At 37.6% G+C, this 13,261-nt stretch overlaps 1 protein-coding gene across 2 annotated transcripts in view; it reads left to right on the top strand.

Moving 5' to 3' along the window:
• MANBA (mannosidase beta) overlaps positions 1 to 13,261 on the top strand; it is a 111,941-nt gene that overhangs the window by 42,055 nt on the left and 56,625 nt on the right. For both annotated transcript variants that reach the window (XM_047090481.1, XM_047090480.1), the window contains exons 6-7: positions 3,577 to 3,752; positions 4,857 to 4,967. In XM_047090481.1, coding sequence (XP_046946437.1) covers positions 3,577 to 3,752; positions 4,857 to 4,967 — 287 coding nt within the window. The remainder of the gene's footprint in view (positions 1 to 3,576; positions 3,753 to 4,856; positions 4,968 to 13,261) is intronic.

Genomic DNA, 13,261 nt, shown 5'->3' with positions numbered 1-13,261 from the left:
GAGGTAGGTTATATTTTGCCTGAGGACCAGTTATTTGCCAGCCGGTAGTCTAGAGGGAACCAAACACTAATCAGAAAGTAGACTAGGTGATCTGTCAACATATTTCTAGTTCAAAAGTTTTATGAATCTGTGCTGTTATGGTTAAAGACTCACCAAAAGATATATTTGCTGTCTATCATCACTTGATATCATTAAAACAAATGCTCCCCTATATAATTAAACCTCCTCCCTACTGTAAAAATCTTGAACACCAATAAGACATGTTTTTTGGGGAAATTGTTTGGATATGATTGGCATAACTTAGAGGTTAACTATATAGTCTCTATATAGACTCTCTATATAGACAGTTTCAGACTGTCCATATCCAAGCTCTGCAGCTTACTAGCTGTGTGATCTTGGGCAAGTTACTTAACTCCTCTGTGCTTCAGTTTTCTCATTTATAGAATGATTATAATAATAGAGTTTACCTTATAGCAGTGTTGTGATGCTTAAATAAGTTAATACATTTTGAGAGCATAAAACAGTGCCTAGTTCGTAGGAAGTTCTGGGTCAATGTTATCTATTATTATTTCCTGAAATAAGAGATAGTAAGGGAAGCCAGACGGAATACGATGGGGAGGTCATGTAGTTGTCAAAGATTTAGGGATATTTTAGAAAATCAATACATTCAGATAAGATTGTAGTGTGTGGTTCTGTTTAAAAACAATAAAGGTGCTGTAAAGGGAAAATTGAGAGACTTCATGTGTTCTTGGTAGGAGAAAAGTATCTTTAACAAATAAGCGTGGTTGTCTTGATATATTTTACTGTATCTTAGAAAAACTTGGAGGTTGTGGGTGTGTAAACTACAGAATTGGCTGGATCAGAACAAATTAATTCAGGGCTCATTGAGTAATGTTCCTAAGAATGAATCATTTAATAAGTAAAAATAGTTCTTAAGTCCAGGATTAGTTTTACTTCTGTGCACATCCAACCCATCTGTACTTTTGGCTGATACGAGATGCAGATGATGGGATGTGGTATGACCATCTTTACAATAGGTCTGGTGTGGTTGTACATTTGTAAAGAATGTCAGTTATAAAGTCTTTGGTCATTGATCAGCATACATGTTTTTTCTTCATTTGTGGCAGAGCCATGATTATCGAACCCTCCTCCTTATTTGTGGGAGAAGGGTCTCTAAGATATTTCTCAGCTGATAACCTTTTCCTGGCCCTTTTTCACAGAGGAAAACGGAAGCCCTTAAGCAGGAACTTCTTCAGTCTCTTGCCATAGATCATAGAAAGCTAATTGCATCTGTACCAGTCACGTCCTCCCTTTCTGTGGCAGGAAGGAATGAGAACTTTCGTTGGTGACTCTGACAGCCTGCCTATCCAGCCTTTTTGGGTACTTCATCCCTGGTGTCTCCTGTGTAACCTAAAAAATATGAGTCTGCTTTTCTACTTTGCTCTCGCCCAAACCCTGCTTTGGCATACTGTCTTATTTTAAAATGCACAGATTCAATTCTGGAGACGTTAAACAATGTGAATTTAATGGATGATAGAGGAAGGTGTTATATTGCACATAATATAACATGCTACTTCGAAACCTCCTGAAACATTCTAACCCATTCTCAGACTCCACTCCCTAAGTCTCATTCCTCAGGGCAGCTGTCTCATCTTTTCTCCCCATGACCTTCCTTTTCAGCCTTGCTACCTTTTCTTTTTCTTTTCCTCATCTCCATTCCAAGATTTTCCAAGTGGTGCTTTCTATCCTTTTTGCACAGATAGAAATTTCACGTCTCTCTGCTTCTTCCATTTTTATCCTGCTGTATCATTGTCATTTTTTAAAAAGATTTTTTTAAATGTTTTATTTATTTTGGAAAGAGAGAGAGACAGAGTGTGAGCAAGGGAGAGGCAGAGAGAGAGGGAGACACAGAATCTGAAGCAGGCTCCAGGCTCTGAGCTGTCAGCACAGAGCCGGACAGGGGGTTCGAACTCACAAACTGTGAGATCATGACCTGAGCTGAAGTCCCGTGCTTAACCGACTGAGCGATCCAGGCGCCCCTCATTGTAATTTTTTTTAAATGCAGATCTGATCGTGTTACCCTTTCTGATGAAAAATCTCCAGTGGGTCCTCATTGATCTAGGGTGAAGTTCCCAAACTCCTCACACGACCCAGCATGAGCTGGACCCTGCTTACTTCCTCAGTCACACTGATCTCCCTTACCAGTTTCATTATTGCTCAAGTTTTTGTTAATGATTGTTCTTCCTCACTCATGGCTCTTCACCCTTGCTTCTCATAGTGCCTAGAATACTTGTCATCTGCCTTTGGACTTGACATACTTCTGGGCTCTGCTACATACTGCTTTTTCACAAAGGCCTTCCCTCACCCTCTATAAGTTAGGTGACCTTTCTTCCTGTGAATGTTTTCTCAGAATAACCTCATATTTCTCCCATCCTGGTATAATCTCACCATTGTACTTGTCTATATCCCATTAGACTCTTAGACATGAAGACATGTCTAAGACATGAAGTCTAAGACATGAAGACCCATTAGACACGAAGTCAGGGGCCATATTTATCCTGGCCACCATTTAATTCTCATCACTTAGCAGAGTACATGGCACATACAAATATTTCTTGATTAAATAACACTTGACCATTGAACAACATGGAGACTAGGGTGCTGACCCCCCTGCACCGTTGAAAATTCTCGTGTAACTTCTTTTAAACGTAATCCCTAAGCCCAATGTGGGGCTTGAACTCACAACCCCGAGATCAAGAGTCACATGCTCTATTGACTGAGCCAGTCAGGAGCCCCAGTGACTCCCCCAGAATTTCACTACCAATAGCCTAGTGTTGGCCAGAAGCCTTACCAATAACATAAAGAGTTCATTAAAACATGTTTTGTATATGTATTATATACTGCACTCTTACAATAATGCCTAACTTTTTTTTGTATTTCTAAGCTATGTGGTTCAATTATGAGTTTTTTCAAATTGTCACAAATCTCAAAAACATTTTCCAATATATTTATTGAAAAAAATCCTCATATAAGTGTACCCATGCAGTTCAAACCAATGTTGTTCAAGGCTCAACTGTGTATCTCTGTTTTTTCACATTTGGTTAATTCTACTACATCTAAGTTTATACCTTATTATATGCCTTAAGAAACTGTATTTTTACTTTATAAAAAGGAGCAAACATGTATCAGTCTTAGAAAATTTATGTTATATTTTCATTTGTGACATTCTAAAGTTTTTTATGACTTATGATTGTAACATTTTTAGAGGTATCTATAAAATCTATAATTTTGGTTATTCTTCAAAATGAATGATGAAAAAAAACCAAAACTGAATGAATGAAGATTAAATGAGAATTTCCACTGAACTTTTTATCATGACAGCATCTGTGGAATGCTTACTAGTTTAGAAGCTGCTTTAGTATTTTCTTCAATGAATCCTAAGGAGTGCAGCAATAATGCTTAGCATATTATTTATATATATATTCATATATATATAAGTGTTATATATATATGTTTATATATATGTTTTTATACATATATATGTTTCTTTTCTTTTTTTTTTTCTCTATGTCTTAGATAACCATACCCAGGGGTGGAATCTTGAAATAGAGTCTTCTTTTGATGTTGTCAGCCCAAAGCCAATTTCTGGTCAAGTGATAGTAGCCATTCCTAAACTGCAAACACAGCAGACGTACAGCATTGAACTTCAACCTGGGGAAAGGATTGTTGAGCTATTTGTGAAAATTAATAAGGTGAATGATGGTACTTCCTCAGAACCACTAGATGAAGAGCAATACTGTTCAGAAGAAATGACTAGAAAGAAGGGACTGAGTATGAAAGAAAAATGTACTTTTCCCATTTTTCCTTCACTTTTAACTTCTCATATTTGTGTGTGTGTTATGAGCTAAGGAATGATTTTTCCAAATTTTAAGATTAAGAAAATGGAGAATATGTGATTTGACATCCTTTCCTCTCAAGAAGGCAAGTGTGTTGTGTTTTAACTTTTCTGCACTGTTTGTGGCATCCTGAATCCAAAATACATTCTAAGCATTAAGTTTAAACACAGTGATTATAATTGGTACTTGTAAATTATTTTGAATATTGGCGCTATTTTACAAACAGAATTTTAATTCTAAACTCATGATCTTTCACCAGTAAAAGTGGGCTGTTTTTTTTTCCTTTTCTTTTTCCTTTTGTTATTACTGGAATTGATCATTGTGAACCGAATAGGATGGAGTAAATCAACATTCAGTTACTGTTTGGATACAGTAAGAACTCAAAACAGTTTCTAGTTCTGGGCTTAAAAGGAGAGTCAACCTCAAAGTCCAGTTCTAAATGTTAAGAATACAAAATAAAATAAGCTTCAGTATTAGAAATGAAAAGAATTGTTTTTCTGATAACCCATGTTATTCTGTTATTTCCTTTCCCTTTTGGTATATTAATCCATGCTAAACACCTAGCACGTTGATTTTTTTTAATTTTTAAAAAATGTTTATTTATTTTTGAGAGAGAGAATGTGAGCGGGGAAGGGGCAGAGAGAGAGGAAGACAAGAATCTGAAGCAGGCTTCAGGCTCTGAGCTGTCAGTACAGAGCCTGACACGGGGCTTGAACTCATGAACTCTGAGTTCATGACCTGAGCCGAAGTTGGACACTTAACTGATTGAGCCACCCAGGTGCCCCTAGCCTGTTGATTTTTAAGTATTATTTATGGGTTGGTATAATTTGGCATAACATAGAACCTAGAATTTCTGTGCTTGACTCTATGATACATTGATATAATGTTCTGAATGACTATATTATTTTGCTGAAAATATGCCACAGATTACTTAGAATGACTTAAATTGTTTCTTGAAAGAATGCTACTGTAGAAACGTGGTGGCCTCATGGACATGGAAACCAGACTGGATATAATATGACAGTTCTTTTTAAGTTGGATGGAGGCTTAAGTATTGAAAAATCAGCTAAGGTAAGCAAATACTTGAAAATATTTTGTCAAGAAAAAGTGTATTTCTTGTTAAAATAACAATACAAATCTTTGTAGGAAAAGAAGAAACCAGCAAAACTCCTATAACCTTATCACTCAGAGAGAGTCACTAGTAACAGTTATATGCATTCCAAAACTTCTCTGTGTGTATATTTATATATTTATAAATGGATTAGACTTTACAAATTATTTTAATATAAATATTATATAATATATATAATATATTATATAAATATTCTATTGTTTTTAAATTGCACATTATATCAAAGTAATACATATGTATAATTTTAATTAAAATTTTTTTTAATGTTTATTTTTTGAGAGACAGAGCATGAGTGGGGGAAGGGCAGAGAGAAAGGGAGACACAGAATCCGAAGTAGGCTCCAGGCTCAGAGCTGTCAGCACAGAGCCCAAATTGGGGTTCGAACTCACGAACCACAAGATCATGACCTCAGCTGAAGTCGGACGCTTAACCGACTGAGCCACCCAGGTGCCCCACATATGAATAATTTTAAAGCTCAGATATTACCAGAAAGTAATAGAATCCTTTGCCCAGCTCTTCCTATTTCTATTCCTATTTTCTATTCCTCAGAATCAATCATTTTTAACTTTTACTTATTTCTTCTATTTATCTTTATTTTCCCAAATAACATGCTTCTACTGATGTTTTCTAATTTTGCAGTTTGATGTATTGCCTATTGACTTCAAACCTAGAGGATGAGGATATTTCTCTTCTACATGATTCTCTCTGATGACCCCTGCTTGCCCCCCAACACACACATTTTTGCCTCCCTCTGCCCTCGCAGTGTTGTCCAATGGCCATTTTTGTTAACTCAGTATTCAGTGTTTACATTATTATATTATGAAAATACTACTCAAAGCTGAATCACATGGTATGCTGAAATCATATTTCCTTTCTTGTACAACTTTCTGTATTACTCAGAGTAATAATTGCTTCATGTACCGGTTGCTTTGTTTTTCTTTTGTCTTCCTCTAAATCCTGTACAAACTTTCTGACATATTTGAAATACCTTTTACATTTAGTCACACTCACTAGGTGTTCTATCCCTTGTTTATTGTTACTATTATTATTCTTTTAATTTTTGCTATCTCCCAAAACGCTCTCTCCTAGAGCCATTTTTTTCATCTCCCTGATCTTGCTTGGTCACTTTCTAGAACTTCTACTTAGCTGTTGACCTGGAACTTCCTTTTATTATTATTCTTGGAATTTTCTTCATCTGTCTTCTAGGAATTCTAAGTATTCCCTTCTTTTTTCTTCTGGATTAAATATGGAACTCTGTTTCTTTGGACCCATGTTTTTCTTTTTTTTAATTTGACTTTCCACTTTTGCTGATACACTTTCTCCGATAGATTCCTGAGAATGGGTATGTAGAAGATAACATTTTGGAGAACTTGTAAGCATGCAGATACACAAAGTCTGTCTTCACAGTTACTTGATAGTTTGGCTGTGTATGGAAGTCTAGGTTGGAAATCATTTTCCTTCAGAATCTTGAAAACATTTTTTCATTATCTTTTAGCTTTTAATATTTTGTTTTTAAAATGTAATTACAGGGGCGCCTGGGTGGCGCAGTCGGTTAAGCGTCCGACTTCAGCCAGGTCACGATCTCGCGGTCCGTGAGTTCGAGCCCCGCGTCAGGCTCTGGGCTGATGGCTCGGAGCCTGGAGCCTGTTTCCGATTCTGTGTCTCCCTCTCTCTCTGCCCCTCCCCCGTTCATGCTCTGTCTCTCTCTGTCCCAAAATAAATAAAAAACGTTGAAAAAAAAATTAAAAAAAAAATGTAATTACATTCTAATTGTTGTTTTCTTGTATAGGACTATTTTTGTTTGCTTCTGGAAGCTTTTAGGATTTATTTCTGATAATCTAAAATTTAAAAATTTGAAAATGAGTGGATTTTATTGTTGTTATTGTTGTTATGCTAGTTATACTTGTGAGCACTTCCAATCTAGAAACTCAACCTGGAAATTTTCTTTTATTGTATCTTTTATAATTTTTCATTTATTATCTTTGTTTTATTTTTTTTTTGATACAACTGTTAATCAGATATTGGACCTTGTGGATTGAGCAATATTCTTAGGTTTGCCCTTCTGCATTCCATCTTGTCTTTTTATTTGGTCTTCTGGGAGATTTACTTAATTTTATTTTCAGTTTTTAAAATTAGATACTTTATTTTTGTTATCACCTAAAAATTTTCTAAAAAGGTTTTTTATTTTTAAATTGCATCCTATTTTAATTTTATAATTATAATATTTTCTCATTTCTCTTGGGATATTAATTATTACTATAAGTATTTTTGAAGTTTTCTCTGCATTGTTTTGTTTTCCGTATTTATTTTTCTTATTTGTTTTGGTTTCTGTCTTGGTGTCCATTCATTCTGAAGATTAAGTCACAAAAATGCAGATAAGACATCCTAGATGAGGTTCGATATTCATTATATAGGTGGAAACCCAGCTCTATCATGTAGTAGTGCCCACATGTCAGTAGCTATAGATCGTCAGTGTGTGTGTGTGTGTGTGTGTGTGTGTGTGTGTGTTTAGCTTTGCCAGTGAGGACATTCTCCACTCTCTTGCCTGAGGAATATAAGATTGGTTGTTACCATTCAGGGAGTCTGGTGGCAGAAGGGGACTAAAATTCTGACCATTGAGCATACACTTTCATCCATTTCCCCTTTTGCAGTGTGCTTTATGTCCTCAAGCCTCTCTGATTCTGAAAGGCAAAATGATAGGTGAGTCTCAGGATCCCTTTTCCAAAGCAGTGTACTTGAGTTCTGCTTTTAGAATTAAAACATACTGGGGACTCTTGGGTGCCTTGGTCAGTTAAGCATCTGACTCTTGGTTTCAGCTCAGGTCATGATCTCATGGTTGTGAGGTGGAGTCTCACATGGGGATCCCTGCTGGGCATGGAGTCTGCTTAAGAGTCTCTCTGTCCCTCTCTCTCAGCCCCTTCCCCACTCATGCTGCCTCCCTCCCTCCTTCCCTCCCTCCCTCCCTCTCTAAGTAAAAAATAAAATAAAATCTCTCTAAAATAAAAAAAAACAACAAAACATCTTATATAGGTCATTATACATACATTATATGTACATATACATCATACCTTATATTGGTCATATATATTTATATATATATGGGTGTATACACACACACACACACACACACACACATACTATATGCCTTTCCATATCACTTTAAAAATTCCAAAATTGAGTCAAGATTGAAACTGGAGCTATTTAGAGAGGACAATGGGGAAAAATAGCCCCTGTACTCCAACGTATTGCAATCAAAGTACCTGTAGAGAGAAATCTTGCCCACCCCCATCTGTCAGAGACCATTAATTAAAAAAATACAATAAAAATATTTCCCCTTGAAGCCATAACTATCTGTTTTATTTCTAAATCTGTGAATAAGCCTTATGGTAACCTCAGCTAGAGGATATTGAAAAGAAAATTTGACTTTAAAGGAATGACTAGGTCCTGCCTGGTTTGGGTTTCAACACTAAGGACTGGAAAGAACTACACTTTGGTATTTATTAGCTGTAGGCTACTTATTTAGTCCTTTAAGTGCCATTTCTTTATATATAAAATAGGACAGTGAAGATGAAGTTACTTGAATCTGGCTTATAATAATGTATAGTAAGTAGTAGCAGTCTTGATCCCCTTCATAGGTTTTCTCCTTTCCCCAACATCAACCTTTGGTGTTTGGAGTTGGCTGGGGCTATGCTCTGGTGTCATCTCTCACATTTGGTGTTACCTCTCCTTTGGGCCAGACACCATGCTAAATTTGGAAATATACCTTTTAAAGGCTCATTATCTATTTTTCCTTTGTTTAATCATGCTCTATATTTCCTGTGACACTGTGTATGTGAGTGTGTGTGCGCGTGTGTCTGTAGCGTAGATAGGGAGAATGTCCTAGAGCTGTCTAAGGGGCCAAAACATTCACGCTTATTCTAACCCTTTTGGTAGAAGATGTCTGCTCCCTCAAATGTTGAGTTTGTTGTGTGTTATTTTCACGAAAGTGTGAAAAATGATGAGTCATTTCAACTTACTTTAGAGAAGGAAAAGGAACTTCTGTGCTTTTCTAACTGTGGGAAGTAATTCTTTTCATTCAATCTGGTATGGTTGCATTATTGTTTATTACATTTAAAGATGCCATTTTTTAAATTGACCAGCAACAGGAGTGAAGGAAGATGTGTTTCCCCATGCCTGTGTTAATGTGTGTTTGTGAAGTGTACCATTTGGTTGTGGCTGCTATAGAGTTTGTTACTTTTGAGACTCATTCATTACTAAAAACTTAGGGAGCATCTACTGTGTTTCAGCCACTTTGCTAGGCTCTGGTGATAGAGCAGCGAATAAGACATTTCTCTCTGAAGCCTTAATAAAGCTAATAATTTGGTTGGGAAATTAAATAATTAAGCAAGCAATTGCAATAAAGTGTAATAAGGATTCTAGAGAAATATGGAGTACTGTAGAAGCACAGAGCAGGAGCATTCTGGGGAGATTCCAGAGAAGGTAATGTCTGTGGTCTAAGGGATGAGTAGAATTTGACCAAGCAATGTAGCAAAGAGGCAGAGGGACAAGAATATGTCAGGGCCCTGGGACTCAAAGGAATATTGTGTGTTTTTGGAGGTGAAAGTCATTTCAATGTGGCTGCATTTGAGTTTAAAGTAGAACAGGAGATGGTATCATAAAGGTAGGCTAAGGCAAGATCACGTAGGGCCTAGTAAGCCATGTGAAGGAACTGGGCTGCCCTCAGGGCAGTGGGAATTCTCTGAAGGGTTTTAAGGAAAGAGCCATGATGATATTTGTTTTACAAAGATTGTGCAGATCAGATTGGAAGAATGACAAGAATGAGGGGCCAGTTAGAAGACTGTGATGGTGATTGAGGCCCAAAATGATGATGTCTCAGTCTACAGAATTGCTGAGGAAATAAGTTTGAGAGGGATTTAGGAGTTGATACCATCAGACTTGTTGATGTGGGAATGGGAGAGAAGAATGAATTAAGAATGGTTCTTGGGGTGCCTGGGTGGCTCAGTTGGTTAAGCTCCCAACTCTTGATCTTGGCCCAGGTCATGATCTCACAGTTTGGGCTCTGTGCTGACAGTGTGGAGCCTGCTTGGGATTCTTTCCCTCTCTGTCTCTCTCTCTCTGCTCTTGCTCCTCTCTCCCTGTCTCTGTCTCTTCCAAAATAAATACACTTAAAAAAAATAAAGAATAGTTCTTAAGTTGTTGGTTTGGCCCACTGAACAGGTTGTATTTATGTTCTTTGAACTCAGTTACTCAGAAAGAAGAGGTTTGAGAGATGGGATGGAGTGGAAATTATTTCTGTGTTAGATGTGTTTTGTATGGAGTGATTGAGAGATAGCCAAGGAGTAACATTTGATGGGCATTTCATTATATAGGTCTGAATCTTAGGAATTACATGTGGATTAAAGACAGAGATGTATAAGTCAACAGAATAAGTTCATTTTAGCCATGGGAGGGGATGAGCTACTTGGGGACTGCATGGGGAGGAGTGCTAAGACAAAACCCCAGGGAACCATGGTAATTAAATGTGGGAGGAGAAAAGAAGCCCATAAAGGAATTGAAGAAGAAATGACCAAAGAAGTAGAAGCAAAACCAGTTGAGGGGGGAGTCACAGAAGCCAGAGGAAGAAAGTATGTTCAAAGAGTGTCAAATGCTATAAGGAACTCAAGTTGGAAAAGGAGTAAGAAATATTCTTTGGATTTGGTAATAAGGAAATGACTGCAAGACCTGACCAGAATGGAAGTCAGATTGCGGTGGGTCAAAAAATGACTGAAGGTGAGGAAGTAGAGCCAGTGAGTATAGGAGACTCTTAGAAATGGTGTGGGACCCACACCTGAGCCAAGTGTTAATGATGGCCAGTTGGGGTCAGAAGATTGGTTACATACAGGAGAGTGTGCACATAAGTAGGTATATTGAACTACTGAGATCCAGCTTTTTCATGGATGGAGGAAGGTGGTATAGATACAGAAAAGAGAAAAGCTAGAATGGGTTGGAATTGGAGCTAATAGTGTAAACTCATGATTTTCAGCATACATAGATAATAATAGAAATAAGTACAGATGTAAGTGCATGTGTGTGTGTTTATTTTCAGTCAGACACACACCACACACACACACACACACACACACACACACACACACAGACACATTTCCTAGCTCTTTCCAGGCCTTCCCACAGGTACTGTAACAGTGGTGCTATAGTAACAATCAACAGAGCTAGTGTTCAGATCTTGGTAAAGCTGTCTACTTAAAGGGATCAGGGCTCTTTGGAGAGCTGAGTAATGCTGGGGCTGGCACTTAAAATATCTTGCTGCACTACAAAGTAAGAAGGTACTCAACAATGATGGGATAAGTCAGAAGGACCCAGGAACCAGTTTAATGTGCTCCTGGTGGCCAAATCTGAGAATACTTGAACGTTAAAATGAAGAGTAGTAGAGCTGAGGACATGTTTGCTAATTCTGTAACTTGTTATTTATGAAATTTTTCATTCATTGTAATAGGATAGAGGTGGAGAACCAAGCGAACTTAAGGTAGAGCACGTGAGACCAAGGTCACCCACAGGAGAGGTTATGTGGTGGTCAAGGTTGTGCACGCTAGAATGAGCAACTGAGGAACAGACACCTCAGCATCCATTTGCAGTGGGGACTTTGAAGAATATTTATGTCCATTTGTTCACTTGGCTTGGAAGGTAGAAGTTGGATCAGATGATCTTTGTGCCTCCCCACAATTCTGTGCTTGCCCAAAAGAGGAAACTAGAAGGAAACAAAAATTTGAGCTCTTTGGAAGTTTCAGGAATCGGCGTTTGTTTTTGAAATTTAGATTGTAAGTATAGATTAGTGACAGATTTGGTAAGTGAGAGATAATACCTGATTCACCTTTGTTTCCAGGGTAGTTCTTACAGGGAATTCGGTATCTTACCAGTCTTAAAGTTCTTTATGTTTTCGGATGGTTTCAGACTTACCAGTGTTTCAACAAGCAAAGAATTTGATAGCTACTTGCCATCATTATCTGTGTCTTGGCAGGAATCTCAGTCTTATTTCTTCCCAGCTTTTATGTGGTGGGAGTATGTCAGAGTGGGACTTCTTTTCTTTTCTCCTTTGTTTTTAATTGAAGATTAGTTGACACACAATGTTACATTAGTTTTAGGTATACAATATAGTGATGGGACAACTATGCTCACAAGTGTAACTACCATCTGCCACACTATTGCAATACCATTAACTATATTCCCTATGCTGTGCTTTTTATGCCCATGACATACTTATTCCATAAGTGGAAGCCTATACCTCCCACTCCCCTTCCACCCATTTTGCCCAACCTCACACCCCCTCCTGACTGACAACCATCAGTTTGTTCTCTGTATTTACGGGTTTGTTTCTGCTTTGGTTTGCTTTGTTCTTTAGATTCCACATGTAAGTGAAATCATATGGTATTTGTCTTTTTCTATCTGACTTATTTCACTTAACATAATGCCCTCCAGGCGCCTGGTTGGCTTAGTTGGTTAAGCCTCTGACTGGCTCAGGTCATGATCTTGCAGTCGGTGAGTTCGAGCCCTATGTCAGGCTCTATGCTGACAGCTCAGAGCCTTGAGTCTGCTTCAGACTCTGAGTCTCCCTTTCTCCCTGCCCCTCCCCAGCTCGTGCTCTGTCTCTCTGTCTCTCTGTCTCTCTCTTTCTCAAAATTAAATAAACATTAAAAAAACACACATAATACCCTCTAAGTCCATCCATGCTGTCGGATTGGAATTTCTTTTATTTTCTATTTATCGTGAAGTATGACACATATATAGAAAAATACACAGAACATATGTGAAATGCTTAATGAATAATTAGCAAAAGAACAGTCATCCTGATCAACAAATAGAGCATTGCTAGCACCTCAGAAGCTCCCCCCACCCTCTGTGAGCCTCTCCAATCACTGCCCCTTCCTCCTTCCCAAAGATCCACTGTCCTGCCTTCTGACACTATAGTTTATTTTTGTCTGCCTGTGTACATAGAACCACATAGCGTGTATTCTTTTGTGTTTGGCTAATTTGGCTCAACATTATATTTGTGACATTTACCTAGGTTGTTGTGTGTAGCTATAGTTTGTTTATATTGGTGTATGATATTTCATTGTATTATACATTCTGCTCTTGAAATTTAGGTAGTTTCCAATTTTGGCTAATCTGAATAATGCTACTATGAACACTATTGATTATCAGTCGGAGCACATATGCTCCCAACAGCATTTCTGCTGGA

Source organism: Lynx rufus, unplaced genomic scaffold, assembly GCF_022079265.1.
Source record: "Lynx rufus isolate CCGP_SWC_20201006 ecotype Redwood Valley unplaced genomic scaffold, mLynRuf1.p SCAF_3, whole genome shotgun sequence".
Classification (NCBI taxonomy): domain Eukaryota; kingdom Metazoa; phylum Chordata; class Mammalia; order Carnivora; family Felidae; genus Lynx; species Lynx rufus.
Note: the sequence above shows the minus strand (reverse complement) of the source record. Positions and strands in the feature narration are given on the sequence as shown.